Source organism: Spinacia oleracea, chromosome 6, assembly GCF_020520425.1.
Source record: "Spinacia oleracea cultivar Varoflay chromosome 6, BTI_SOV_V1, whole genome shotgun sequence".
NCBI lineage: Eukaryota > Viridiplantae > Streptophyta > Magnoliopsida > Caryophyllales > Amaranthaceae > Spinacia > Spinacia oleracea.
In genome coordinates, this window is record NC_079492.1 from 122,486,729 (window position 1) to 122,512,482 (window position 25,754).

At 37.1% G+C, this 25,754-nt stretch overlaps 2 protein-coding genes across 4 annotated transcripts; one reads left to right on the forward strand and one right to left on the reverse strand.

The window, feature by feature from the left end:
- Positions 1–225: 225 nt before the first annotated feature.
- Positions 226–14,107, reverse strand: LOC110788859 (nuclear pore complex protein NUP98B). Of its 3 annotated transcripts, none has more exons than XR_008923567.1 (15): positions 13,885–14,107; positions 12,377–13,198; positions 11,913–12,119; positions 11,549–11,665; positions 11,163–11,228; positions 10,075–10,248; positions 8,782–8,925; positions 8,336–8,676; positions 8,073–8,121; positions 7,865–7,922; positions 7,590–7,728; positions 7,364–7,480; positions 7,082–7,259; positions 3,455–5,465; positions 736–873 (listed from the first exon to the last, which is right to left on the reverse strand). XR_008923567.1 is itself a non-coding variant. In XM_056831696.1 (14 exons), exons 1-14 carry the CDS (start codon positions 13,892–13,894, stop codon positions 332–334), a joined length of 2,964 nt encoding a protein of 987 aa, XP_056687674.1. In that variant the 5' UTR covers positions 13,895–14,106; the 3' UTR covers positions 226–331. The 3 variants fall into 3 exon arrangements, 1 of the variants encoding a protein (XP_056687674.1); XR_008923568.1 differs by having other exon boundaries at positions 739–873; positions 5,308–5,465; XM_056831696.1 differs by lacking the exon at positions 3,455–5,465 and having other exon boundaries at positions 226–873; positions 13,885–14,106.
- A 3,390-nt stretch (positions 14,108–17,497) lies between these two features.
- On the forward strand, positions 17,498–21,099 carry LOC110788841 (UPF0664 stress-induced protein C29B12.11c). The gene is made up of 5 exons (XM_021993476.2): positions 17,498–17,743; positions 19,764–19,869; positions 20,319–20,390; positions 20,485–20,696; positions 20,781–21,099. Exons 1-5 carry the CDS (start codon positions 17,634–17,636, stop codon positions 20,884–20,886), a joined length of 606 nt encoding a protein of 201 aa, XP_021849168.1. The 5' UTR covers positions 17,498–17,633; the 3' UTR covers positions 20,887–21,099.
- Positions 21,100–25,754: the final 4,655 nt, after the last annotated feature.

Sequence of the window (25,754 nt, forward strand, 5' to 3'; positions counted from 1 at the left end):
TGGAGGAGAGAGAAGCTGCTGCTGGAGGAGAGAGATTTCAATTTTAGGGTTTCTCGCATTCTGTTATTTTGGATCACGTGATTTCAAACGGTACATCCTAATCAGCGCTGCAAAATTACTTAATTACCCTGGTCCATGGTAACCTTATGGTGGGCCGGGTCCATACAAGCGGAATTGTTTAGTATTTGATCGCTCGTGTTTGACACATCATCAACTTTCAAGACCTTTGAAAAAAAAACCATACTTATTATTAATTAACCTATAAACAACCAGTTAAGGTAGTCGAAATTCTGAAACTAAGAAAATTAAATACTGGTAATTTATACTGTGACTAAAAATGCTGTACGCAAAACTTCCACTCTCCTTTAACAGGATCGTAGGAGACAAACTCAGCACCTTGCTTCTGAGCCACCTGCTTCAGCTTCTCAATGTATTTTTCAACCATTTTCCCACTGGTATACTCTTTTCCAGTCTTGTCAACGCATTTAACGTTTAGGAGAGTAACTTCAGCTGACTTGTTAAGGCCTTGTCCAACTGGAGGCTTCTCATCTTCATCAGCATACACTATCACCTCTCTATAATTGAACTCAACGAGTGAGTCAAGGTTTAGTCTAACTACATTTGTCTCCCCATGAAACTTCACCCAACCATAGTCATTTCGTCCCACTACGAAGTCCTTTACACGGCAGCAAAATCCTGGATTAGATATTTCAATTGATGCTAACATCTCAATTTTGGGCTCTGTGTAATAATCAGCGCGTTGAAGCTTTGGAATCAACAACTCGTTCATCTCTTTTGCATTGTCAGAAAAATCATCTTTGTGAGAGTTGAGTGCGGAACTGCTGATTTGTGCTTTCTTAGCATTGTCTCTACCTGAAACAAATGAAACAAACATCACTAAACTAAGTGAAATGATTACAGGTAACAGGAAAAATATTGAAAAACAGAAAATCCATAATACTAGAAATAAATTTATTGTGACACGTAACAAATAAGTCACCCCTAGAAATAAAACAAGTCAAAATCAGCAGTAAACAACCAATCTTGTGTTGATTTTACTCGAAACTGTTTTCCCCGTCTTTAGAATTACCTTTCTTGTTCCAATTTTCCATGGGACTATCAATAGGTAGTTTCTGAACTATTGTTAATTCCCGTTTATACCTTGGTTTCGTATATAGTGGACATGTATGATGCATCAAAAGATTGAGGAGATATATATGTACATATATCTGCGAATGACATTCTGGCATGTCATTCTTCTAAAGATCTAAGAACAAGGTAGACAAAAACTCGGGAAAGCTCCTAAAGAAAGAGAACAAGGTAGGCCGAAGTACCAGTACTTGATTGTGCAATGCAAAATGTTAGGAAAGTGTTTTCCCTTGCCTTGTATTTCTGTTTAGGGGTGTATATATACACGTAATTACAATATACTAGGCCTATTCATTAGGCCCATCTAACTACATATTTTATGGCCTAACACCCCTCCTCAAGTTGGAGCATGCAAATCACAAATGCCCAACTTGGCTAGCAAATACAAAAATTGTCGCTTTCCCAAGGCTTTAGTGAAAATATCAGCAAGTTGTTCGCCCGTCGTCACATGAGTAGTGTCAATAATCCCTTCCTGTATAGCGTCCCGAACGTAGTGACAATCAATCTCGATATGTTTCGTACGTTCGTGGAAAACCGGATTCTGGGCAATATGCAAAGCGGATTTGCTGTCGCAGAACAATGACATTGCGCGGGGATGCGCGACCCCTAAGCCTTCGAGTAGAGCTTTGAGCCACTTTAATTCGGACGTAACCGCAACCATGGACCTATACTCGGCTTCCGCAGACGATCGAGAGACGGTGTGTTGTTTCTTAGTTTTCCAAGAGATCGGAGAAGAGCCGAGAAACACTAACCAACCTGTAAGCGAACGTCTGGTTAAAGGACAACTGGCCCAATCCGAATCACACCAACCCGTTAGCTGTAAGTTACAGTCTGCACGTAATAAGATACCCTGACCCGGACACCCCTTCAAATAGCGAACAGTACGAAGAGCCGCATCCCAATGCTCCTGCCGGGGATTTTGCATAAATTGTGCCAAAATATGCACAGTGTAGGCCAAATCCGGGCGGGTAAAGGAGAGATATATTAGGCGACCCACAAGCCGTCTATACATTTCTGGGTCGTCGATAGTCGGACCAACCGCAAGAGCCAGAGTATGGTTTTGCTCGATGGGAAACCCAGCCGGACGTGCCCCTAGCATACCTGCTTCAGCAATAATATCAAGAGTATACTTCCGTTGGCATAGAAAAAGACCTTCCGGACTCCGGGCAACCTCAATACCAAGAAAGTATTTCAACAACCCCAAGTCTTTCATGTGAAAACAATCACCCAGATACTTCTTAAAAGCTGTAATTGCGGAAGAATCATTCCCCGAAATAATCAAGTCGTCCACATAGACCAGCACACTAAGTTGTATTGCGCCGTGAGACAAAGTAAAGAGTGAGTAACATAGATTGAAAATGCGGTATCGGTCGCGGTTGCGGTATCGTCGCGGTGATGCGGTAACGGAACGGTTGCGGTTGTCGCGTATCGGATAACGGACGAAATTTAATTTTGAAAAAAATTCTGGAAAAGAAAAATTGATAAAGAAAAAAACAAAGAAAGAAATATATGGTACTTCTCTTATTTTTTATATAACGAAATACATACCCTACTAAAAAAAACAGCTAGTTTTACACAAATATAATAAATAAAAGAAAAATATAATATTAAAAGATTAATATAAGGGGAAAGGTCACCAAACGTTCTGTTACTAACACTCTAGTACTCTACAGCTTAACAGTTGTAACCTTTCCTGCCAAAAAAACAGCTGTAACCTTTTTTTAAAAGACTCTAACAGCTGTCAGCTGGTCTCATAAATAAATAAATAAATTTGACCAAAAAAGTTAAAAGAAAAAAAAATAAAGACTCAGCCAGTGGAGAGAGACGCATGTGAGAAATACAAAAATAACATGCCTTCTTCTGTTCTTCATCTTCTTCAAAACGCGGTCTCCATTATCGAAGAAGCTTCAAGTTTCAAGTTTTCAACCTCATAGAAACCAAAAACTAAATCAAGCAGTACTCAATAAATACAAACTCTTTAGGTTCTCAGATAGTCCGATCTACCATCTAGTTCATCACGTTCGATCGTGAATTTGGTTCTTCTTCTTATTCGTTTTATTTTTCCTTTTATCTACTAATTCTCTAGGATGCGGTCGACTCGTGAGTGATATCGCTTGTCTCGGCCGATTTTTGACCGTATCGGTCGAATCGGGCGAAATATCGCTCTTTTGTAAAAGGGCGTGATAAATCGGCATATCTCGGATCGGCAAACTCAAAATCCGAGTTAACTCGGGCGATACGAGTTAACTCGGGCGAGTTTTTATACCATGGTGAGTAATCGAAATATGATTGAGAGAAACCGTACCGTTTGAGAGAGCCTGCTAGCTTGGCAAACCAACACCTAGGAGCTTGACGGAGGCCATATAAAGACTTTTTCAGACGACACACCATCCCTTCTTTATTACCACGGTAGCCGGGGGGAGGTTTCATGTAGACCTCCTCATCAAGGTCCCCATGTAAGAAGGCGTTGTGGACGTCCATCTGATGAAGTTCCCAGTTCTTGGCGGCCGCCACGCCCAAGAAAGCACGAACGGTGACCATCTTTGCTACGGGGGAAACGTCTCATTATAATCAATCCCCTCAACTTGATGGTTCCCAAAGATGACTAGGCGTGCTTTAAGCCGTTCTATCTTCCCATCAGCATGAAATTTAATTTTATAGACCCAACGACACCCAAGAGCCTTCTTACCCAGAGGTAGTTCTTCCATTACCCAGGTTTCATTATCTTCCAACGCATCAACCTCCTTTTCCATAGCTTCCCTCCAACCTGGATGCTTCATGGCCTCATTAAAAGTACGGGGTTCAAGACCTGCCATTACAGCTGCAAGAAAAGTACGGTGTCGCATTGAAAAATTATTACAATTCACAAAGTGTGCTATAGGATAGGGAATACCTGAGGAGCTAGGAGGCAACAATGAACTGCTACATGGACTTGTGGGTACAGTATGTGCAACATAATCTCGGTGCCAACCAGGGGGTTTACGTTCCCGAAGACCACAACCTAAGGCAATAGTTGCGGGCGAGCTGCTGCCCGGAGCACACTCAGGGGACGGTAGAACAGGAGTAGCAGTAGGCGTGGCCACTATACTACCCGTAGGCGTAGTGTGGCCAGAGGAGCAGGAAGACGCTGGGCTAGGCATGGTGGTCGTGTGAGAGGGTGATGCAGACATGGGAGTGTGCGGCACCTCATTGGTACGGACCTGGTCTTCCTCGTCGCGGCTGGCAGCGATGTCCTCATGGACGTCCAAAACAGATTCTAAGTCCAACAAAAAATCCATATCCACCCCAACATTATTCTCACTTCCCATATTAGGAGTTGCTGCATTTGTAAGTAACTCATCATTGAGAAATGGAAATTCGGTTTCATGAAACACAACATCCCGAGACACGAAGATTTCACCCGTTACAAGATCGTACATTTTCCACCCCTTTTTTCCATGAGGGTAACCCACAAAAACACATTTCCGACTCCGTGAAGCAAATTTGTCACCATTTGTTTTTTGATTATGAGCATACCCAAGACACCCAAAGACGTTCAAATTATCAAACTAGGTTCTTTTCCAAACAACAGTTCGTAAGGAGTTTTATTTTTCAACAATCGAGATGGAGTACGGTTAATCAAGTAGACTGCACCAAGAACACATTCACCCCAAAACCGAACAGGAAGGTTCCCTTGGAACATTAGAGCACGAGCAACATTTAAGATATGTTGGTGTTTCCGCTCAACTCGACCATTCTGTTGCGGAGTACCAACACAAGATGTTTCAAAAATAATTCCAGACTTATCAAAATAAGGAAGCATGCATTTGAATTCGGTTCCGTTATCACTCCGGACAATCTTAACAGATGTCTCAAATTGCCGTTCAATCATGGAAAAAAAAAGAACAGAATGCGGAATAAACCTCAGTTTTAGATTTCAATAAATAAACCCAAACTCCACGTGAAAAATCATCAACCAATGTTAAGAAATATTGTGCACCACAACTAGAAGGAGTTCGATACGACCCCCATAAATCACAATGAATCATTTCAAAATTACGACTAGCTCTACTATCACTATTAGGAAATGAAAGACGAGATTGTTTCGCTTGAGGACAAACATCACAAGCTTTATTCAAACTTTTACGACCAACACTATCACTAACTGCAGGTACTAACTTGACAACACGATCAGACGGATGTCCCATTCTCCTATGCCAAAGCTCAAAATCTGAAACTCCCGGTACCGTCACCGCACATACTGTAGGGATCCTCCGAAAGTAGTAAAGTCCATCCAAACGTTCACCGGCTCCAATCAGGCTCCCCGATCGTTGGTCCTGTATAGCACATAAAGTGTTAGTGAATTGTACAGTACAATGCGAGTCATCAATCATTTGCGACACCGAAAGTAAATTGCAATGTAAGGAAGGAACAAATAAAACATGTTCCAAGACTAGAGCGTCTGACAGGACAACTCGGCCCTCCTTGGTGGCGAAAGCCTGTGAGCCGTTAGGAAGCCCAACGGGGTGGGGTGCAATAGATATAGCATCAAGTAAACAGGAGTCATTGCCAGTAACGTGGTTTGAAGCACCGGTGTCAAGAATCCATGACATAGTAGAAGACTCACCAATCATCGTGTCCTGTGGAGACTTATTTACCAAATTGAGCAGGAGCTGAATGTGTTCGGGCTTGAGATCGGCTAGTGTAGCCGAAGGTACGCTGCTACTGCCATCCCCGCTGCTGGTGTTCGCACTTGTCAAGCCAGCCCCAGCCAAGTCCCCTACACCGTGGCCGACAGCATTAGCTCGCACAGGTGGTCGGCTACGGTCAAGTACAACACCTCCCTCCGAACCATTCCCCTTGCCAACACGAGTCTTATCCGGCCACCACTCCGGATAACCATGAAGTTTGAAGCACGAGGAGTTATCGTGACCCGTTTTCTGACAATAGGAACAATGCAACTTTGATTTATCACGCCGCTCCACACTTCCTTTCCACCGTTCAGTCTGTACAGCAAAAACATGAGTGCCTTCAAGACTTGACTGAGCTGGACCACGCGAGTCCTCCTCTTGAAGCAATGTCGCATAAGCATGGTCAAGATCAGCCGGAGGTTGTTGAGACAAGAGGTTGGAGCGAACAACCGCATATAGGTCGTCGTCCACTCCTGTTAAGAATTGATGCAACCTTTCTTCTTCCTTGTCAGCCGCGTATTTCCCGACTACTCCGCACTTGCATTCGCCACACTCACAGCCATGTGGGGGCTTGAGTTGGTTAAGATCATCGAACAACCCCATTAAGGTCGCATAATACTCCGCAAGACCCATCCCCTTCGTTTGCTTGCAAGCAATAATGGCGGCACGCAATTGCTGAAGGCGTGGGCCATTAGCCTTGCGGTATCGCTTCGTCAAATATTCCCACAGTTTTCGGGCTTCATCAAAATACGGAATTGTCGAGGCTACGTTCGCATCCACGGTCTTCAAAATCCATGAAACGAACATGGAGTTAACCGCGACCCAATCTAGTAGCTTTTTCTTGTCTGTAGGTTTGGTAATGGTGCCATCAACAAACCCAATTTTCCGGCGAGAACCTAGGGACAGAGTGATCGCCCTAGACCAAGCAAGGTAATTCTTATTGCCCTTCAAAACTACGTGAGTAATTAGGTTCCTGATCACCCGCGCCCAGGTAAAACGGAGATGAGGGATCAATTTTGCCGTCGTCCATAATAGCAGCAGTACGTGAGATGTGAGAGAGAGAGAGAGAAAAAAATGGGTTTTAGGTTTAGGGTTTTAATTTTGCTCCGATACCATGTTAGGAAAGTGTTTTCCCTTGCCTTGTATTTCTGTTTAGGGGTGTATATATACACGTAATTACAATATACTAGGCCTATTCATTAGGCCCATCTAACTACATATTTTATGGCCTAACACAAAAGGATCAAGAATATATGACTTACACTCCTCATAATCCACAGCAGATGAATGATTCAGCGGAGATGCCTCGTTTTCGGGAGCACTGACATGGGTCGGGCCAGTGGAAGCAGCAATTACTGACCTGGGATTCTCCCTCGGAACTATATAACTATATGCCTTGCTTGTATATTGAATATCATCAGCCGGATCAAAGAATGGCACCTAGATTAGATAATCAACAGAAACTAAGACTTTGACAGGGGAACGGAAAAGGAAAAAAACAGAGACAATAAATTAAAACCATTCTAACATAACATCTCCCTCACCTTTGGACCATCAGTGCTAGGATGATATTTCCTGACATGCAATGCCAACGGCTTGAGTGAATGGTGCCTTGATGTAAAATAAGATGAGCCTCTAGTTTTTGCAGGTTTATTAGACACCTATTTGGCATGATAATGAAGCTCGTGAAACATCTAAGAGAAAATCTTGCAATATAAAGAGAATCACAAAGTCACTTGTTTCCAATGTGAATTGCGTGGAAATACTCACAGGCATGCTCGAGATTCCAGGATGAGCGAATGGCAAACAGGCAGAGTGTCCAAAAAATGGCCAGGATCTTGCAGGTTCAGATCCGAAAGGATCTTTCACCGCTATAATGCTGTCCATGACCTTGCCTGGCGCAGTCAACCTGTAGGTTTATTAGATGATTGCCACCAGGATAGTCAACTAATCTTTTTTTAACTGCATGCAGCATAATGCATGAAAGGAAATCATGATTCTATTTAACAGATTTTGTGAGAGGTGAAAGTAAGACATGAACTTACTGTTGTTGAAGACCGATCCGGGGTAAACCAGCATCAAGTGAAGCGCCCCCATTATTCCCTGAAGGTAACAACAAAGGACGATAAATGATACGCAGGAAATACTTGTTACTAATATACGTAGTATAACAGATGTTGGCTGTTGCAAACAGAAACAAAAGATATACGAAGTATTTGCATTTGGATCATATTGTCAGCATTTGCAGACTACCTGTTGAGGCAGGACTCACAGGAGGTACTGTCCAGAGAGATGGTGCTTGCTGATGAGGGACGAAGAAAGGAGGTTATTAAACAAGAAACTATTACAAACGAGGAATTAAGACATCTGAGAGACAAGTATAAAACTATTAACATAATCCAACACACAAGGAAATCGTGTATCCAAATTTTAACTAGATTGGATGAAAAATGCCTGATGAGCAGCACAAAGAAAGCAGAGATAAAAGATTCAGAAAAGTACAGGGTATTACTTACAATCGTATGGCTCGCTGAATTTCCATTGTACGGTGAGTGGGTTTTTAGTACCGATTCTAATAAGTGATTAGGCTGCAGTCCTACATCTTGAGTTGGTAACTGAGGATTCTGTAGCGGCTGTTTATTTAAAACACTTGCAGTGATTTGGTGACATCCATGAAATGCAGATAGATTTGGTGATGGGTCTGGACTAGGTAGACAAGGGAATGAGAAAGTAGAAGTACTCATATTTGTGGGGGATGGACTAAGGATATCCAAGGAGCTAGTAGCTGAAGGAAGACAGAAGTCTAATTTCTGGTTGTTAATCTCTTGTGCCTGGTTACCAACTGAATTCCACTGGCCTGGACCAAAACAAAATCAAAAAGTATTTGATCGCAACATGTGACAAGGAATGCAGAAGAGAACAAAAGGTAGAAAAAAACTTGTAACAAATGAAGGATGCATACTTCCATATTTCAGCTCATAGTCCTCCCATCTCAATTCTTCATGGCTTTTACTTTCATAAAAAGGCATGCCTGATACTGACATTAGTTTGTAACTTTTGGAATCTTCCTTTATAATAGTATGCTTATACTGTTTATTTCTGTATCCTGTATTTCGACCAGAAAAAGGTTGCAGGAATACATCACAAAAAAAAGTTAACATAATTTAACATTACAAAGCTGTAACAGGAAAATAGTATAAGAACATTAACTACTAAGAATTATGCATCTGGAGAGGTTGTACAAGGTACAATTGTTTGAAATGGCTTATTACTACCTGACCTAAATGTAGAAGCAGTTGCATGTGTCCCCAAGGCAGAAGGACCAAAAAAATGATGCATGAGATACATACTTGCAAATAAAAGGACCAATTAAATTACTTTATTCTTCGTCGTGCCCTCATTTTCTTGTTGAAGGCAATGAGGTAATGATATACATGATGGGTAGAAAGAAACTAAGAATTTGTACAACTTATTGGAACGTCTTCCTGCTTATTTATAGGTTGATGATTGGAAAACAACTTCAATTAGGCAGCAGATTTACTAATTATCAAAAAAAAAAAAAAGGCAGTAGATTTACTATCACTGCAATCCTTCACTAATCTGGCATTGTCTCCAAAGTTTCCAGCATACTTGGTTCATGCATGAGAGAACTTTATTGCCTCACACCCCAAGTACAAAAGTGTTGAATGATAATTTTGATTAATCCAAATTTCTATTTAAAGTTTAGAAGTTGTATTGCTTTATAATACAAATCAGATATTCAGCATATCAGGAATTCAGGACCAATGGATTATTCAGGTTGTAAAGATTTTTAGCTAAATGCTGGTTATTCTACATTACTGTATCGCGAGTTCCTGAAGGATCACCAAAACCAACCACAAGTATCTCACCCAAAATCTATATTTCATCTTCTCACTTGCCATTAATTAGAATTTTGAAACAATAATGTACGTCAGTCAGTCAATCAAAAGGAAATTTTATAAGGACTCTAATAAGTCACAAAATGTATTCCAGAAATTCTTTAATTTTACAAATTAGTACTCCAAGTTATAGCCATACTGATTTGTTTATTCACGTAAATGAATACTCCGTATGATTTTTTTTTTTTTTTTTTTTTTTGAAGCTAAAAATGATGAATATGAAATTGGAGCTAAAGAACCAAACATAGGTGCAGGAGTTCCAACAGTTTAAGGACAAAGTACTCAATACTGAAAATTAATGCAGACAACAAAATAACAATAATAAAATTTACTACCGTCTCCTGCTGGTAATGATGAGGAAGCTGCAGAACTGGAAGTTGAAAATAGATTGGCATGCGTTGTTCCAGGGAAATTTGAAGTTAACGGCATAACCGCAACATTGTTACTCTTATTACTGGTAAACCCAACCTCTGCAGATGGTCCGGAAGTACCTGCTTTATTCCCAAACCCTAAAGCATAATCGTATATATTGAAGATTATATTGTTTGCGTCAGTTGTAAGATGTTTGAAATGGGAGAAAAAACTGTACAAATTGAAACACTGAAATGAAACTTATGATCATGGAAATATCCAGAGAAAGTAGATACAAGTAAAGTAATTACGAGGATCTGAAGCAGAAGCATGAAAATTTATAGTATCCATAGTGAAAAGAAAAGGCAGATATGTGTCACCCAAAGGGGTACAGAAAACATGCAAGACACAAGAGCCAGCAGAAAACTACAACTTCTTTAATAATCTTGAGCGAATAGCGGGAATCGAACCCGCATCTTCTCCTGGGAAGGAGAAGACTTACCATTTTTTATATCCGCAAGTATACAGTATCTATGTTAAAAGGCAACAGCATATTTCCCAGACAAAAGATGCAAAAAATAAGCAAAGCACAGGTACCAGCAGAAAATAATAACTTATGTAGTAATCTAGAACGGACAGCCGGAATTGAACCTGCATCTTCTCCTTGGGGGGAAAAGATTTACCATATAGTTAAACCCGCAGCCGCAGTATTTTACCATTTTGTCAAACCCGCATCATCCAATAGAGAAGACGGATTACCAAAATTGGTATTAGTAAAATACGAAGTATGAAATTGCAAAGTGCCTAAAGGACCATATGACCATCAAATACAAATTCATGAAATCCTCAGCAAAACAACACATTAAACTAATAGACTCATTTTAACAATAATTGCCCTCTTTCCAGACATTCGTCTTCAGATTAGGCTGCATACAGCATAAAGCTATGATAAAGAGCATTAATTCAATACCAAATAAGTAAAACTATCTTCACCTGTATAAAAAAAAAAAAAATCCAACTCAAAAAGAGGAAAGGGGAGACAATCAGATGAAAGTGGACATGATACACTTACAGAAGGGGGCAGGAGAAGTCAGAAATGAAGTTGATGATGCAGAGGAACCAGAACCTTGTCCAAACACTGCCACATTAAAGAAGAAAAAAGGAACATTGAACAGGTATTATACCAGGAAAATCTTCGTTGAAAAAAAACGACAGATAATGAGAGCGCAATCAAAGATATGCACTAACAGTTGCTATACTAAAAGGACCAAGTAAGATAGGAGTATTTTCAATAATGTGGATGCAGATAGAAGATGTCTTAGTTATCAAACATGGGAAATACTTAAAAACACTAACTACTAAAATTTAAAACCAACTCCTCATGGAAACAGATTCTACAAGTATGTTATTCAAACAAAACAAAATAATGCTTCACTGATAGATGGTACATAAACAGACATGAAGAAGATGGCCCTCTAAATGCTCCCCCTGATGTAGAGCCGTTTGGACCATGACTTCCAATGCTTGTGGTTGCAACTGTTGATGATTTAAAGATAGCAGCTGGTTTCCCAAACGCTGGCACACGAAAGTAAACAGAAAATATCAGCACAATCTCACCGGGAGCTTACAATTGACAAATATGACAATTAAAATCATTAAACATACATCAGAATTTCTTTTTGGCCCATATGCAGATAGTAAAATTCCAAACAATGGAAAACCATAGACTATTCATATGGAATTTCAAGGGAAACTGTTAAAAGATAGCAAAATGATCCTCAGATACATTAAAAAATTCCTGCATGAATCACCGAGCACTTACTGAAGGATGGGGAAGAAGCCGACCGCACACCAAATTCACCTGTTGAATTCCCACCAAAAAATGATCCGTTGCTTGTGAAACTTGGGGAAGTAGTAGTCCCGAATGTACTAGGAGCAAATGGATTGGAACTCGGACTGCTAGCAGCCCCAAATGCATTGAGAGAAGCATTATGATTTGAATTGGTAGAACCAGATGTTTGTCCAAACGCTGGCACAATAAACACAATGAGCAATAAAATAGAGAAGAAGAATTCAGTCACTGTTTCTTTCTTTTTCTATTTTCCAGCGGCAGGTAGTTTCTTTTCATAAAAGAACAATCCACAATTGTATTCAAAATTTCAAATTAAAAGACATAGTATAATACAATTGTGGATGTGTAATGAGTTATTCAAAGTATGTATTTTAATTGAAAAGCTGATTACACATAGTATAATAAAAGCTGGAGAAGGATATGCCTACACTTACAGAAGTTTGAGGAAGACGATGGTGCTCCAAATACATTGGCCGCACCACTCCAAAATGACCCCTGATTTTGAAGAGAAAACGGATTACTCGAACTGCTAGCATTTCCCTCACGTGATGTTCCCAATGAAGACGATGACACTCCAAACACACTGACTGTGCTACCCCCAAAAACTGATCTCTGGGTCGGTAAACTTGTGAAATTTGTAGTCCCTGCTGTATTAGGGGCTAACAAATTACTAGCATTGCCAAACGAACTAGATGTTGCTCCAAATACACTGGTTGTACCACTCCCAAAGCCCGACCCTTGGGTTGAAGAACTTGGGAAATTTGTAGTCCTCGTTGTATTAGGGGAAAAATGATTGCTCAAATTGCTAGCATTGAATGAACTAGATGTTGCTCCAAATACATTGGTTGTACTGCCCCCAAAAACTGGCCCTTGGGTTGAAAAACTTGTAGTCACAGTTGTATTAGGGGTAAACAAGTTAGTCGGATTGCTTGAATTCACAAAGGAACTAGATGTTGCTCCAAATACATCGGCTGTACCACCCCCAAAGCCTGACCCTTGGGTCGAAAAACTTGGGAAATTTGTAGTCCCTGATGAATTAGGGGAAAACGAGTTACTCAAATTGCTAGCATTCCCGAACAAACAAGATGTTGCACCAAATGCATTGGTTGTACAACCCCCAAAGCCTGACCCTTGGGTCGAAAAACTTGGGAAATTTGTAGTCCCTGTTGTATTAATAGCAAACGGATTGCTCGAATTACCAGCAGCATTTCCAAACTCACTTGACGCCCCAAAGGAACCAGAAACTTGCCCGAACACTGCAAAATTGAGAATTATACCTCACATGTTATCAGCCATTTGAATAGGAAGCACCACATTCACAAACAACAAACTAATGAACATGTAAAGCAAGCATGATTATTCCATAAAGTACATAGAAAAAGATTAAGCATCAGTACAAATTCTGGGTAAGTCTTCCTGCTTATTCATAATTTGATTATTGCAAAACGCCAAAAACAACATCAACTAATCCAAATTTCCATTTAATACTGAATGATAATTAAGATTAATCCAAATACTGTAATACAAAAAAAAATCCACGAAGCTTATTCTTCGACCAATTAGAGAATCAATAAAATGTTTAAGCAAGCATTATTTTAAGGCGCTTGGATTTGAATCGTACTCCGTATTTCTTAATCACAAATTCCTCAACTAAACCGCATATTATTCAAAGAATTTCCTTTTTGTTTTCTTCTCTTTTACGATTTCTCAAATGATGAGTACAAAAATTAAATTACACGAGTATGATCGAATTGATAAAACAGTTACATCCACACAAACAAAAAATCTTACAAAAAAACAACTAATTGATCAATTTCGAACCCTGGACGACGAATTGATCAATTTTGAACCCTATAAAAAGAATCGATAAATTTCGAACTAAAACTTATGAAGAAAATCAACTGATCATAAAATTTTGATAAAAAAGACATCCGAAAATTACCTCCCGCCATTAATTAGGGTTGAAATCTGGGTAGCGATTAATTAGGGTTGAAATCTGGGTAGCGAAATTCTTCAATGTATTATGATGAATGTAACGATTTTGATTTTAGGAATACGGAAGAAAGTAAGATGAAAAAGAAGGGAAATTGGAAAAATATATTTATATTGAAGAAGTTAGCTTTATAATGAAGCAGAAATAATCTCCTCGGCGTCAGAAGAACGCATATGAATTCTCCAACTCCCGCGTTTTATTCTTCTGTGCCTTATAATTAAATTAATTAGATTTTGGGCTCGGGCGATGTTCCGAAGGCCGAGTCATCACTTGAATAATTGTAACTATGCCTATTTTTCTGTAAAAAAAATAAAAACAAATCATAATTAACTCATATTTTTATTAAAATCATTTTTCTTTCTTTGCTATCACTTTATTATATATCGTTTGCAAAATATAACACGTAAATTTGCATAGCCAAGTGGATAAGTCATTAGTGGTTCCAATCACCAAGTGGAGGGCGCCATGTGGCATTGCATACTTTCTTACAAACGCCTTTTAATATATTAGTATAGATTTTGTAGGAAAGCAAAGTGTTGGACTCATTGACCTTGATATAAAAATCACTAACACGGCAAAAAGATATATAAAATAAAAATCACTAACATGGCAAAAAGATAAAATAGAGAAAGTAAAAAAAAACATTTTACTAGCAATTTTAATGGTACGTACTTTTTTTTTAAAAAAAATGGTAATTTTTAAAAAAAAATGGTACTATTAAAAGGAACAATGGTACGTTAAAAAAAATTGGTACATGAAAAACAAAAGAACAGGTATATACAAAAGAAAAATGTTACAGTACATAAATAAGAAAATGGTACATAAATAAGTAAAATGGTATATACATAACCCTGTTATTTATGACGCGGGTACCCCTGTGGTGTATTACGCTACGCCAACCTCCTTGAGATTTGAGATTTGAGATCAGGTTTCATAGCGGCCAAATAGGCCAATTTACACATAGTATGTTTCTAACGTTGAAAACCTTACGGAGTACACCAGAAGTAGGTTAGTTGCAAGCTTAGTACTTCCTACTCAGTGAAAACTTTGAGGGATAAAATGTGGTGTCCATTCATTTAGGGGTGAATACGAGTCGGGTACCTGAACCGATAGCATTATCAGATCGGATAACCGATAACCAATAATGCTAAAAATGGATATACATGAACTGAACCGTTAAGTTCGGGTACCCGTACTTTGGGTATCCAATCTTTCGAATCGGATACGGGGTAGCCGTTATGATATCCAATTGGAAAAAAATAGACTTTATAACTAGATTATTGTAATATCACTCAATACTAAACACCAACAATTAGCACATGATTTTGACTACATTACTAGTGAATCACAATTTACTCAAATTATATATTGATTTAACATTTACAATTTTGAGCTCTTGAAAAAATATTTAAATTGGAAAAAACTTAAAAACGGCTTTTCGGATTGTTATCGGGTACCCATCATTTGTAAAACGATATCCGTAACCATATCCAATACCCGAATTTCGGATTAGGTACCACAAATTCGGGTATCCACTTTTCCAAATTGGATACCGGATCGGGTTTCGGGTTTTTAAATCTTCGGATAGTTTTGCTCAGGGCTACACTCGGTTCGAATTTGGGGTCAAACTATCATCGGACTTAAATTTTGTTACCAAAATTGTCACTGAATTGTTTTTTATTTACTAATTTGTCGCTTAAACATTTATTATCACTAAATTGTCGCCCAACTACCATTTTTTTACCAAATTGGTCAATTGGTCATTTCATAGAAGAACACTTGTTTATTTCACTGGAGCCGACAAAAGTTGATATGACGCGATAATTCAATGTAAGAATTGACAATAGTTGATTTGACGCGAAAATGCAGGACACGTTTTAGATAAATAACTAGTTTTTGGGCTCGGACAATGCGCCGGATTACAACATAAATTTTATATTTTATATCGACATTTATTAGTACGTATTTTATGTTTAATGTTTAACATACAATATTGACTAGCATAAGGTTAAAGCTTTCATATTTTATTCATGATGTCTCAAGTTCAAGCCTTATGGAGAACACTTTTCAAATATTTTAAATGAAAGTTGATGGAATGAAATGATTGAGGGAGAGCACCACGTGACACGTATGCATTTTTAGAAATGTCTTTTAATATATTAGTATAGATAGACTAATGTTTGTGTTCGGATGATGCCCCACATTATTACGTGAATAACAATTAGTTATACTCCGTATATTCTTTAGTGAAATTAATGTTTGAATTATTTTCACGTACAAGTTTTTTTTTTTGTATTATATTAATATTTAATTTCGCAAAGATAACATGCGTAAACTCATAGCTCAATTATATTGTACTCCATAACACTTTAGTATTGAAACTGGAGGTAGCATGTTCGAATCGTATGCAAACCATATTTCTAATTTTTTAAATGAAAGTGGATTGATAGCATGGATTTATGGATTGTGGGAGAGCGCCACGTTGCATATAAACGTTTGTAGAAACGGTTTGAGATGGATTGGGTAGTATAGATAGATAACGGTTTGAGATGAATTTATGGATTGAATAGTATAGAATTATAGATAGATAACGGTTTGAGATGTTAATACTTTTAATAATATAGTATAGATAGATAACGGTATACGATCTTATCAAAAGATTAACTTATGGCAAGCAAGTCATTAATTTTTTTTTCACAGTTACAATTGCTTTAAGTGTCATTTCAGTGAACTTATACCTCACTAAAGTCTCATACATCTTCGCCACCATCTCATTGCATCTCCCACTATCTAGTATCTACGAGACTACAACCCTAACTAATGCCCCACCCTATTCTTCCGGACCAACCCTTAGGAGAGCCTCGGATTTATCTCTCCTAAGGGTAGCTAAAGTTTACTTAAGAAGGGATCAACTTCAAGTGTTAAAAATATGAGGTAATCTTTAAGAAACAACCCAATATTAAAAATGGGGGCGATCTTTGTAGGACAGAGGGAACATCGTATAATAGCTATTAGTGTACTCCCTCCATTCGATAAATTTTTTACTTAAGTTTCTTTGGATCAAACTTTAAAACTATTACCCTGAATTAAAAAATTTAATACAATTATTTGCAAAAAAATGTCTACCACATACCAGTATACAACACACCACACACATCCTATGTAACAGTTATATTACTGAGTACTAAGCATGTTATAACAATATGACAACTAAATATTAGACGGTCTGAAACGAGAATAGTTGGAAAAATAACATAGTAAAGCATAATATTATTAGATCGTATTTTACACGGTGTATATTTTTTCAGATTTTATGATTGGTACACATTATCAATATTTAAAACATGTATTAAAATCGTAAAGAAGTCGATTGAAACAATCTCCTATCATCTATAAACGGGTGCAATTTTTTTACTCATCCCCGCATCTATCACCCGCCAACCCGCGTACTTGGCCACTCGGCCCACTCGTGACGAATGCGGGCGACGAAACCCGCCCCACCCGGTCAAGAGTACTCCATATAAAATTATAAATACGTCTAATCAATAAAATGCGGTATTTCAAACTGCAAAGAGGTAAATTGATCTGTCCAGAAGCTGGTGGAATCTCCCCAAAACAACCCAAATTGTTCATCGAATCAACGTACTCCGTATTATCACAAGAGAGAATAATCATCAAAAAATTAGAATACAGAAAAAATGGCTCAAAACCCTCAATTGTTTCCTAATGGTATGCCTGTCCCTTTTTATGCCGAATTGTTTGTGTTGGCTAGAGATGGCGTTGAGTTTGAGGTCGATAAGATTCCTGGGTTAGCATATTCTCTCTATATTCCTTGCTTAATTTTTCGTATTTGTTGCTTTCTGACAAATTTGATTGTTTTTCTTTCGAATTTTCAGTTTTCTTCTAATTTGATTATTTGGGTTTATTTTTTTAAATTAGGGTTTGGTTTATTTGTTGCAAATTGCTGTGATTATGGCATCAAATTGAGCATTTTCATTCAAATTTTCGCTCAATTTCTTGTTTAATCGTGCGAGGTTTTGTGTTATTCTGTTTAGGTATCGGTTTTTATGTTGCGAATATGCATGATCACATTGGTTTACCCATTTTTCTTTGGTAATTTAACGGACTATATCCCCTTTCTTCTGGGTTTGGTATTGAATTGGGAGTTTGATTGGTCTCTCGTCAGCAGAGTTGTTTATTGTTTGAAGAGAATTCAAAATTTTAATTTTCTAAACAGTGGACTTTCTTCACTTTTGGAGGATCAAAATTGGATTAAGCAATAGGAGATAAAATATGATAGGTAAACAGAAGGGGTTGGATGAAGAGTTAGTCGAGTTTACTTGTGTGCTTTCAGCTCTATATTCGGGGGCGATTTTGAAGGTGATTCGCTTGAGCTCCAATGTGGCATTATTCCAAAGTCATATTTTAGGAGATATCCTTCAGAAGCATTTCTGGCTAGCAAAATATAAGTAGTACATTGGTGTTTCAGTTTGTATATGGATTTCCTTGAAAGACTTTGTGAGTTTTTGTTATTCTTAGCCTTATAAGAAGAATATTTTAGGTTCACACGTCTAAGTTCTAACTTTAGGATCTTAGTCATGTTAGTAACCAAACCATTAATGCAGTGGAGTGATAACTTAATATAGTCGTCCTGTTTGGATTGTAACCTTCTCTCCAGAACTCGTGTTTTGAGCTGTTTGTTCCACCTACAGTAGTACAGTGTACCATTATTATTATTCGACTTAGACATTTACAAACAATCATGTACCACAATCAAGTACCTAGGGGCATCCGGTAGAGCTAAAGAACAACGCACTCATTTGCATATGTGCAGGTTCATAATCAGGTGTTTGTGTCATTAGTTTCTGAGTGCCTTCGTGATATTAGTAACTAAATTTAATCTTATAATCCTGCCTTCAAACTTCTTTTCTGGACATCTGAAAGAATTTGTTATGGCTTTAAGCTATGAATCAGCATAGTTTAGACATCAAAATGAGCAGATTACAAGGAAGAAGGTGATGCTTTTGATTGATGATCTGGAATTACAGCAAAATGTAAAGATGTTCAAGCATCCGAGAGGCTTGGTTTTCTCCCAATTGAACTCTTAAAAGTTCAATACAATTCTCATTAGTATTCAACATAACTTCCCCAATTCACTCTATAATATGCTCTATATGTGTAGTGATAAACTCCATAGCTTATTCCCTTAACTATCCATAACTAAGTTATTACCTAGAGTCCCCCCTCCCCCCCCCCCCCCCCCCCCCCACACACACACAATATCAGTTCATTGCATTTTTAACGGGTGCTACTGTATGTAATAGTCTTGGCAGTTGGCTCTTAGGTACAAAAACTTATGAAGATCCCCTCACTTTATAATAGAAGATGTATCCTTCTGGCAAAAAATAATAATAATCATACTAGTGATGTCTGGAAAAAATTCATGTTTTCTAAAACTGTAGTGCATCATTTTAGTGGAAGGCACAGCTGTTAGAAAATTTTAGTAAAACCATGTTAAATCCTTCAATAATAAGGTCTAAGAAAGTGCGACAATTACTTTTAGGTGGAGGGAGTAACATTTATTCACCAAGTTTTTATCTGTACATGCACAGAACGGAAAGAGGTAGATGGAATTATATTTTGATGTTTGTTATGTAGGATTTGCTAAATTGATGGATAAACAACGAACATAGCTTTAGGGAAAAGTTATCCAGCTTTAAAATTGTAGGCTCTTTTGATTCTGCAACTATTACTCCGTGTTCATGTTGTTAACAATATTGATTATGCATTATTGTTCGTCTCACTTGTGTTGTACTCCTGGCTTCTAGGAGCGGGAAAGTGAAGGCTAAGGGGACTGTCTACTTGTCAAATGTGCGCATGGTATTTGTCGCAAGCAAGCCCGTTGGGAATTTTTATGCATTTGATATGCCTCTGGTATGCATCTTTTCCATTGTCAATTATTCGTGTTGCATTCTCCCTTTCTAGCTTCATCCGAAAAAACAACACAAACTTACTTTCTGTAAGTGTCCAGCAATGTCTCTTATCTTTCTGTAAGACATGCCAAAGCAATGTCTTGTAAGTTGTCACAGTAGACTGTCTTTGGTACAGCTTTGCTATACCAATTTCAAACCCCTTTTCTTCCGCCCCCTTAGAGATTTTTGTAGTGGATTCAGTGCCAAGTGTTTCTCCCTTGGTAAACTAAAGTAACTTATGCTATTAACGTATATGCAAAAAGAAGCATTCTCTTTTTGATTTGGCATTTAAAAGAATATGACTTATCCCACGAAAAAGCAGGAGACTTATTATTTTTTGTATTTTATACTCCGTATTTTGCTGGTTTACACTTTTACCCCATGGTGATGGTCTACATTGCCTTTCTGCAGTTGCATGTTCATAGTGAGAAATTCAACCAACCAATATTTCATTGCAACAACATTTCAGGACATGTGGAACCAGTGAGTTTTCAAACTATCAACTTCCACGATGGTTACACTCTTTGGAGTTAGGAGTTTTGGACATTCCTTGATATTTGAATGTTGAAACTTGCAGGTTATTCCTGAAAATGAGAATAGGGCTCTATACTCAACCCACTCATTCAAGATTTTGTTCAAGGAGGGCGGTTGTGGTACCTTTATCCCCCTGTTTTTTAACTTAATCAATTCTGTAAGGCGGTACAATCAACAGGCTGCACCTGCCCCAGAGCCTCGTGTTGATCCTCTACGTGCAGCACAAACTCCTGTGGATGAAATGATGAGACATGCGTAAGTATATTGTCAATTTCTAAGCTTTTAAGATAACTGAAGGACTTTGTGGTTGTTTACAAAATGGGAACTTCATTTGTGCAGGTATGTTGATCCAAATGATCCTACAAAGATCTTTTTGCAGCAACCTACACCGGAGTCAAACCTGAGGCGGCGTACATACCATTCACAAGGCGACAACACCATGTAGTACTACCTTGTTTCTTCTGTTGTGGAAATCATACCAAAGTAAAGAAAAGAACAATATGTTTTCAGTTTGTATCCATAGATAAGATGCTCTCCTGGCTTGTCAATACCTTTTTTATACATATTTTTATTTTCATCTTTTTGGTGTCTGAACCTTGTATTATACTCAGATTGTAGGCTCTAATATAATAAAAGTTGTCTTGTATATTCTGTTGTACGAGTTTTTAGTTGTTTGGATATGAACTGGTGATTCAAATAAATATGATCTTCTCTACTAATTGAAGACGCCGAGAAGTTGCGTCTGCTTGGCATCAGATAACACAAGTCTGCGCATACGCATGAGGTTGTATGCTTCTCAAACACTAAAAACAGTACTTATATTACAAATTACAAAATCCCTGAATTTGTGGCTGTACTGTAATGTTCAGTTTTTCTGTTCTACAATATTTGTTTGCTTGGCGTTGGTGTTGACCATCCTAAAATGGTATACGTTGAATTATAGAGGAGTTTGTTTGTAGTTTTGTTACGGCCTTTGATCGGCAAAATGTTTCGGCAGATTAATTGATTGGGTAGGCGTGGTGGTTTTGTTGGCATCTGCGGATCACCCATCGCCGTCTCTGGTGATTTTTGTCGCCGCTAGGGTGGTACCGCTATTTCACTGCCGTTTTCAGTTTGCCATCCAAGTTAGATTTGTTCAATTTCTCCTTGTTTTATATATGTTGTAACCTCTCTCTTTGAGGGGTTTGTTTGGGTTGTGCTTGGCTTGGGAGGGAGTCCAATTTCTGGTTTCTTTCATCTTGTCCTTGTTCTTTTGTTCCTGTTATGTTGGTTCCCTACAATGTTTGGGCTAATATGTTGTTTTTTTGCTGCCTCTGGGTGTGTTGGTTTTAGGGATTTCTTTCGTTGAATATACTTTCTGTCAAAAAATAAATACTGTAAATAAATAGAGGGAGCGTTGTTACGTATGAAGTACAATGGAAGAAAGGTACGGAGTATTAGTTGATGTGAAACACGAAGTATTAGTTTATACAAACACTGAATTCAACCTTTACATTGGCCCTAGTTCAGAACTCTCATCGTCATGATCCCACTTATATAGTCATGGAGCTTTTTGTTAGGTAGGTAAAATATGTCTCATTGTGACTGTGCTTGTACATGTATATATGACCTATGTTAGCGGATTAAGTCTTATGAGTTGGAAAAGAGTAAGGGATCTTCACATAGGTCTTAGAGATGGCAATGGATCATAGATCCGTCCGGGTCAAATGGATCCAGATCCTTTTTACAAATTTTGGATCTTCAAATTTTGGATCCTACGGATTGAATCGAATTCGAATCCATTTTTGGCGGATAAGATCTAGATGTGGATATTGTTTTTGAGAGTCGGACCCGATCCAGATCCGGTCCATGAATTCGTTGTAAAAGTAATTATATTGTTAATAAAAAAAAAGTAACATAAACTTTTAATGGTTTTTATGATTTCAATATTTTTTGTATTCCATTATATGTTGCGTCGTTTGTTGAATGTATAATTATAATTTTTTTTTTTTTAAATACGAAGTAGCATAAAATAATATTATTTGAAGGAAAAAAATTGCATATTGATCCAAATCTTGCTCGCGGATCCGTTAGATCCAAAGGGTCTGGATCAAAAATTTTGGACCCGTAAATCCGGATCTAGATCCATGTGTGAAAGACATATCTATATCTGAATATAGAAAGATACGCTCTAGATCCTATCCGTTGCCAACCGTATTAATAAGCTCATAGTTGAACCCCTAATTTGAAGGAACATATTTATGTTAAATTTAAACTAATCAAAGCTATGTCCACTCGAATGAGTCTACAGTACATGTCATGTACTACTATGTACTGCAGATGAAATATACTGATATGCACCGATAATTAGTAAAATTAATTAAAATAAATAAACTTAATTCATCCCCTTCTCTTTTCACCCTCTACGCAACGTACCTCTCTGTCATATGCCGGAGATTCAATTGATCGCAGCAGAACCATGTGAATAGGCAAGGCAATAGTCGTCATCCATCATGCCCATGCTGGTTAATTCTTTATTTAGCGGTCGATTGCTAAATAGTCTGAATCGGTATCGGAAGGAGATTTCTTTATTAAACGTGATTTATTTTTATAAATTGTTGATTCTGAAAAGGTATTCATATAATTTGTTATTAGTAATTTCAATTCGGCAATTTAATTTCTGTATTGAAGTAAAGGTAATTATGAACTCTGTTTTTTATTTTATTTTTGAGATAAATTAGCTCTGGATTTTTTTTTGGGAATCACAAATCTTTATAAATCAAAACTTTAACCTCATAATTGAATCTTATTTGCTGCAGGAATAAATAGTTTGATTGAGAAATTAGAATGGTATTTGCAGATTTTTATTTTTTTATTTTTTTAATACTTCATACGAAGTATATCATTGGGGGGAAAACTGAGATGGGTTCCTAGTTCTACACTAGCAGATTGCTCAAGGAGACAATTAAGGAGAATATGACTTCTTCCTCTGTCTCGCTGTGTGAAGTTTATGATAAAAAAAAACACATGCCTATTCATTTAGTGTAATAATGAAAGGTATTCCATAATAGAGAAATAATATAACATCAAAGAATAAACATAAGGAAAAAATGAAGCGGAGAAATACGATGGAAAAAATGAAGCAGAGAAATACAATGGAAAAAAAGTTAGATGTTCGAAAATAGGATCACAAAACCTCCAACAAACTTTATGGAGTAATTAACTTGTAAGATTAATTTTAAGATTATTGCAGAAATTTATTGCACTAATTAAGCTTATTAAAACTAATACATAGCGGTACACGTCGTTTATTTTTTTTTGGTGTACCATCCGGTTCACCCTTAGGGCTAATCCGGATTCGGGGCGAGTTCTGAGTGGATAGGTTCCATTCCCCTCCCAATTGTTGTTGCGGGGGATCGAACACGGGTCCTCCCTACCAAGTTCAGCCTCAATCACCACTGAACCAACAGTCAATTGGTGGTACACGTCGTTTATTCAATTAGTGGTAAATAGCGATACACGCCGTTTATTGTAGAATTTTCGGTCCACTCCCCGTTATTCTTATTTTTATTGTTGTTAAAATCATTCACCAAGATTTGACCAATTTGGGAAAGAAAATGGCAGTTGGGCGGAAAATTGGTAATAAATTGTAATAAGGGACAAGGGTAATAAAACATAAATTCAATGATAATTTGATAATAAAAAGTACGTCTTGCGACAATTGGGGCCACAAATTCGAATTGAGCTTGCAAAAGCTCACACGTGGACTCCCTATTTCATCAATCTTAATTTTTTTTTCCGAGTACTAAGCTTGGAACTACCATACTTTTGTTGCTTTCTTTGTGTTAGCTATTTACTTTCAAAGTTAATAACATAATACGTGTGATTAAATATTTTTTGGTGGTGCTTAAATTGATTTTATTTTCATGGCTAATATATAACATCCAGTTCTTGTATGTATTGAATGAGCCATCAACGATTATTCTGAATCATTTTATACATTTATTTACGCTCATCGAAATCAAAATTGAAAAAGGCAATGGAGGGGAGAAAGGAAAAAAGAGAACAAAATCTAAAAGTCAATAAAAAAATTATGTTAGGAAAAAAATAAAAGTGTAGTTTTAAGTCTCCATTAAAAACTTACAAACCCAATCATTTATGGCCTTATCGTAGCCATATTTATTTTATTATCAAATTGATTTTTTTTGGTGAATGAAAAATAATAGAAGAGGCAAGGGATTTTGCTTGCCGAAGTGAGGAGTCGAACCTCTATCCAAGGGTACAAAAGGATACTATCATTTATCACTGAAGCAGCTTAGGAAGTATATACGTTTATTATCAAATTGTAGCGTGTACATTTTTTATAACCACATTATCGCCAACCACCAATTTTATTCACCAATTTGTTTAATTGCCTGACAAGCATGTAAACTTTTGTAAGGTCAATTCGAATTTGAGGCACAACTGTCGTGGGATGTAATTTTTATTAAAAATTGTTACCAAATTTGGTCTTTTACGTAGTATTTACTAATTTGTTGCATGAGCAAATTTTATTACCAAATTGTCGTCCAACTCCTTCCTCTTTTTCCTTTTTTTTCTTTTTTTTTTCTTTTTATTTTTTTTATTACCGTTTCGGTCAATTGCCCTAACATGCATATCAAACTTTCTTTTTTCTGTGTGCTTGTTGCCATGGTAGTCCTATATGCAAGTGATAGATGAGTTGATGTATGAAAATCAATATTGTTAGAAAAAGTATATTTAAAGTATCAATGAATCACTAAAATAATAACATTTCAATATTATAACATATGACATAATTAGCAAACATTTTAAAAGTATATCCTTTAAAAAACATAACAAAATATTAGACTAAGAAAAAAATTAGTAAAATTATGGAGGAAATAAAATTAGTAGAATTGAAGATATGAAATGGAATTAATTGTAAAAAGGTAAAGTTACAATTTTATAATTATTTTATATATTTATGTTCTATATACCACAACATCACCTTCATTTTTTCTATCTTTCTAATGAACATCACTCATTATCCAATTGAAGACATTTAAGGATTAATTTATTTCAATTTTCGAATTTTTAATTTTGAAATTTACTAATTTGAGGGTTAGGTGTTTGGAAAATCGTTTGTAAATTTCTTGCATGAATTTTTCTCACAATACAAAGTAATCAAACCCAAAATTTTAATTTTGTTAATACTAAAGAGACTTACTCCTTCCGTTTTATAATGATTTTATAGTTCAGAATTTTGTCATTATGTTCACAGTTGAAGATATGAAAAAATATATTCATGTGAGGTTTTTTTTATTGCTCACAATG

Bases quoted from the DNA above. Each gene is read 5' to 3' on its own strand.
- LOC110788859 (XM_056831696.1), bottom strand. The intron at 11,229-11,548 runs GTCTGTTTATGT...TTAATGTGGCAG, and splicing joins TAGAGGGCCATCTTCTTCAT to TGTTTGGACAAGGTTCTGGT. The intron at 10,249-11,162 runs GTAAGTGTATCA...ATTATGCTTTAG, and splicing joins GACTTCTCCTGCCCCCTTCT to GGTTTGGGAATAAAGCAGGT.
- LOC110788841 (XM_021993476.2), top strand. From the start codon at position 17,634: ATGGCTCAAAACCCTCAATTGTTTCCTAATGGTATGCCTGTCCCTTTT. The intron at 19,870-20,318 runs GTATGCATCTTT...GCCTTTCTGCAG, and splicing joins ATGCATTTGATATGCCTCTG to TTGCATGTTCATAGTGAGAA. The intron at 20,697-20,780 runs GTAAGTATATTG...TCATTTGTGCAG, and splicing joins GATGAAATGATGAGACATGC to GTATGTTGATCCAAATGATC.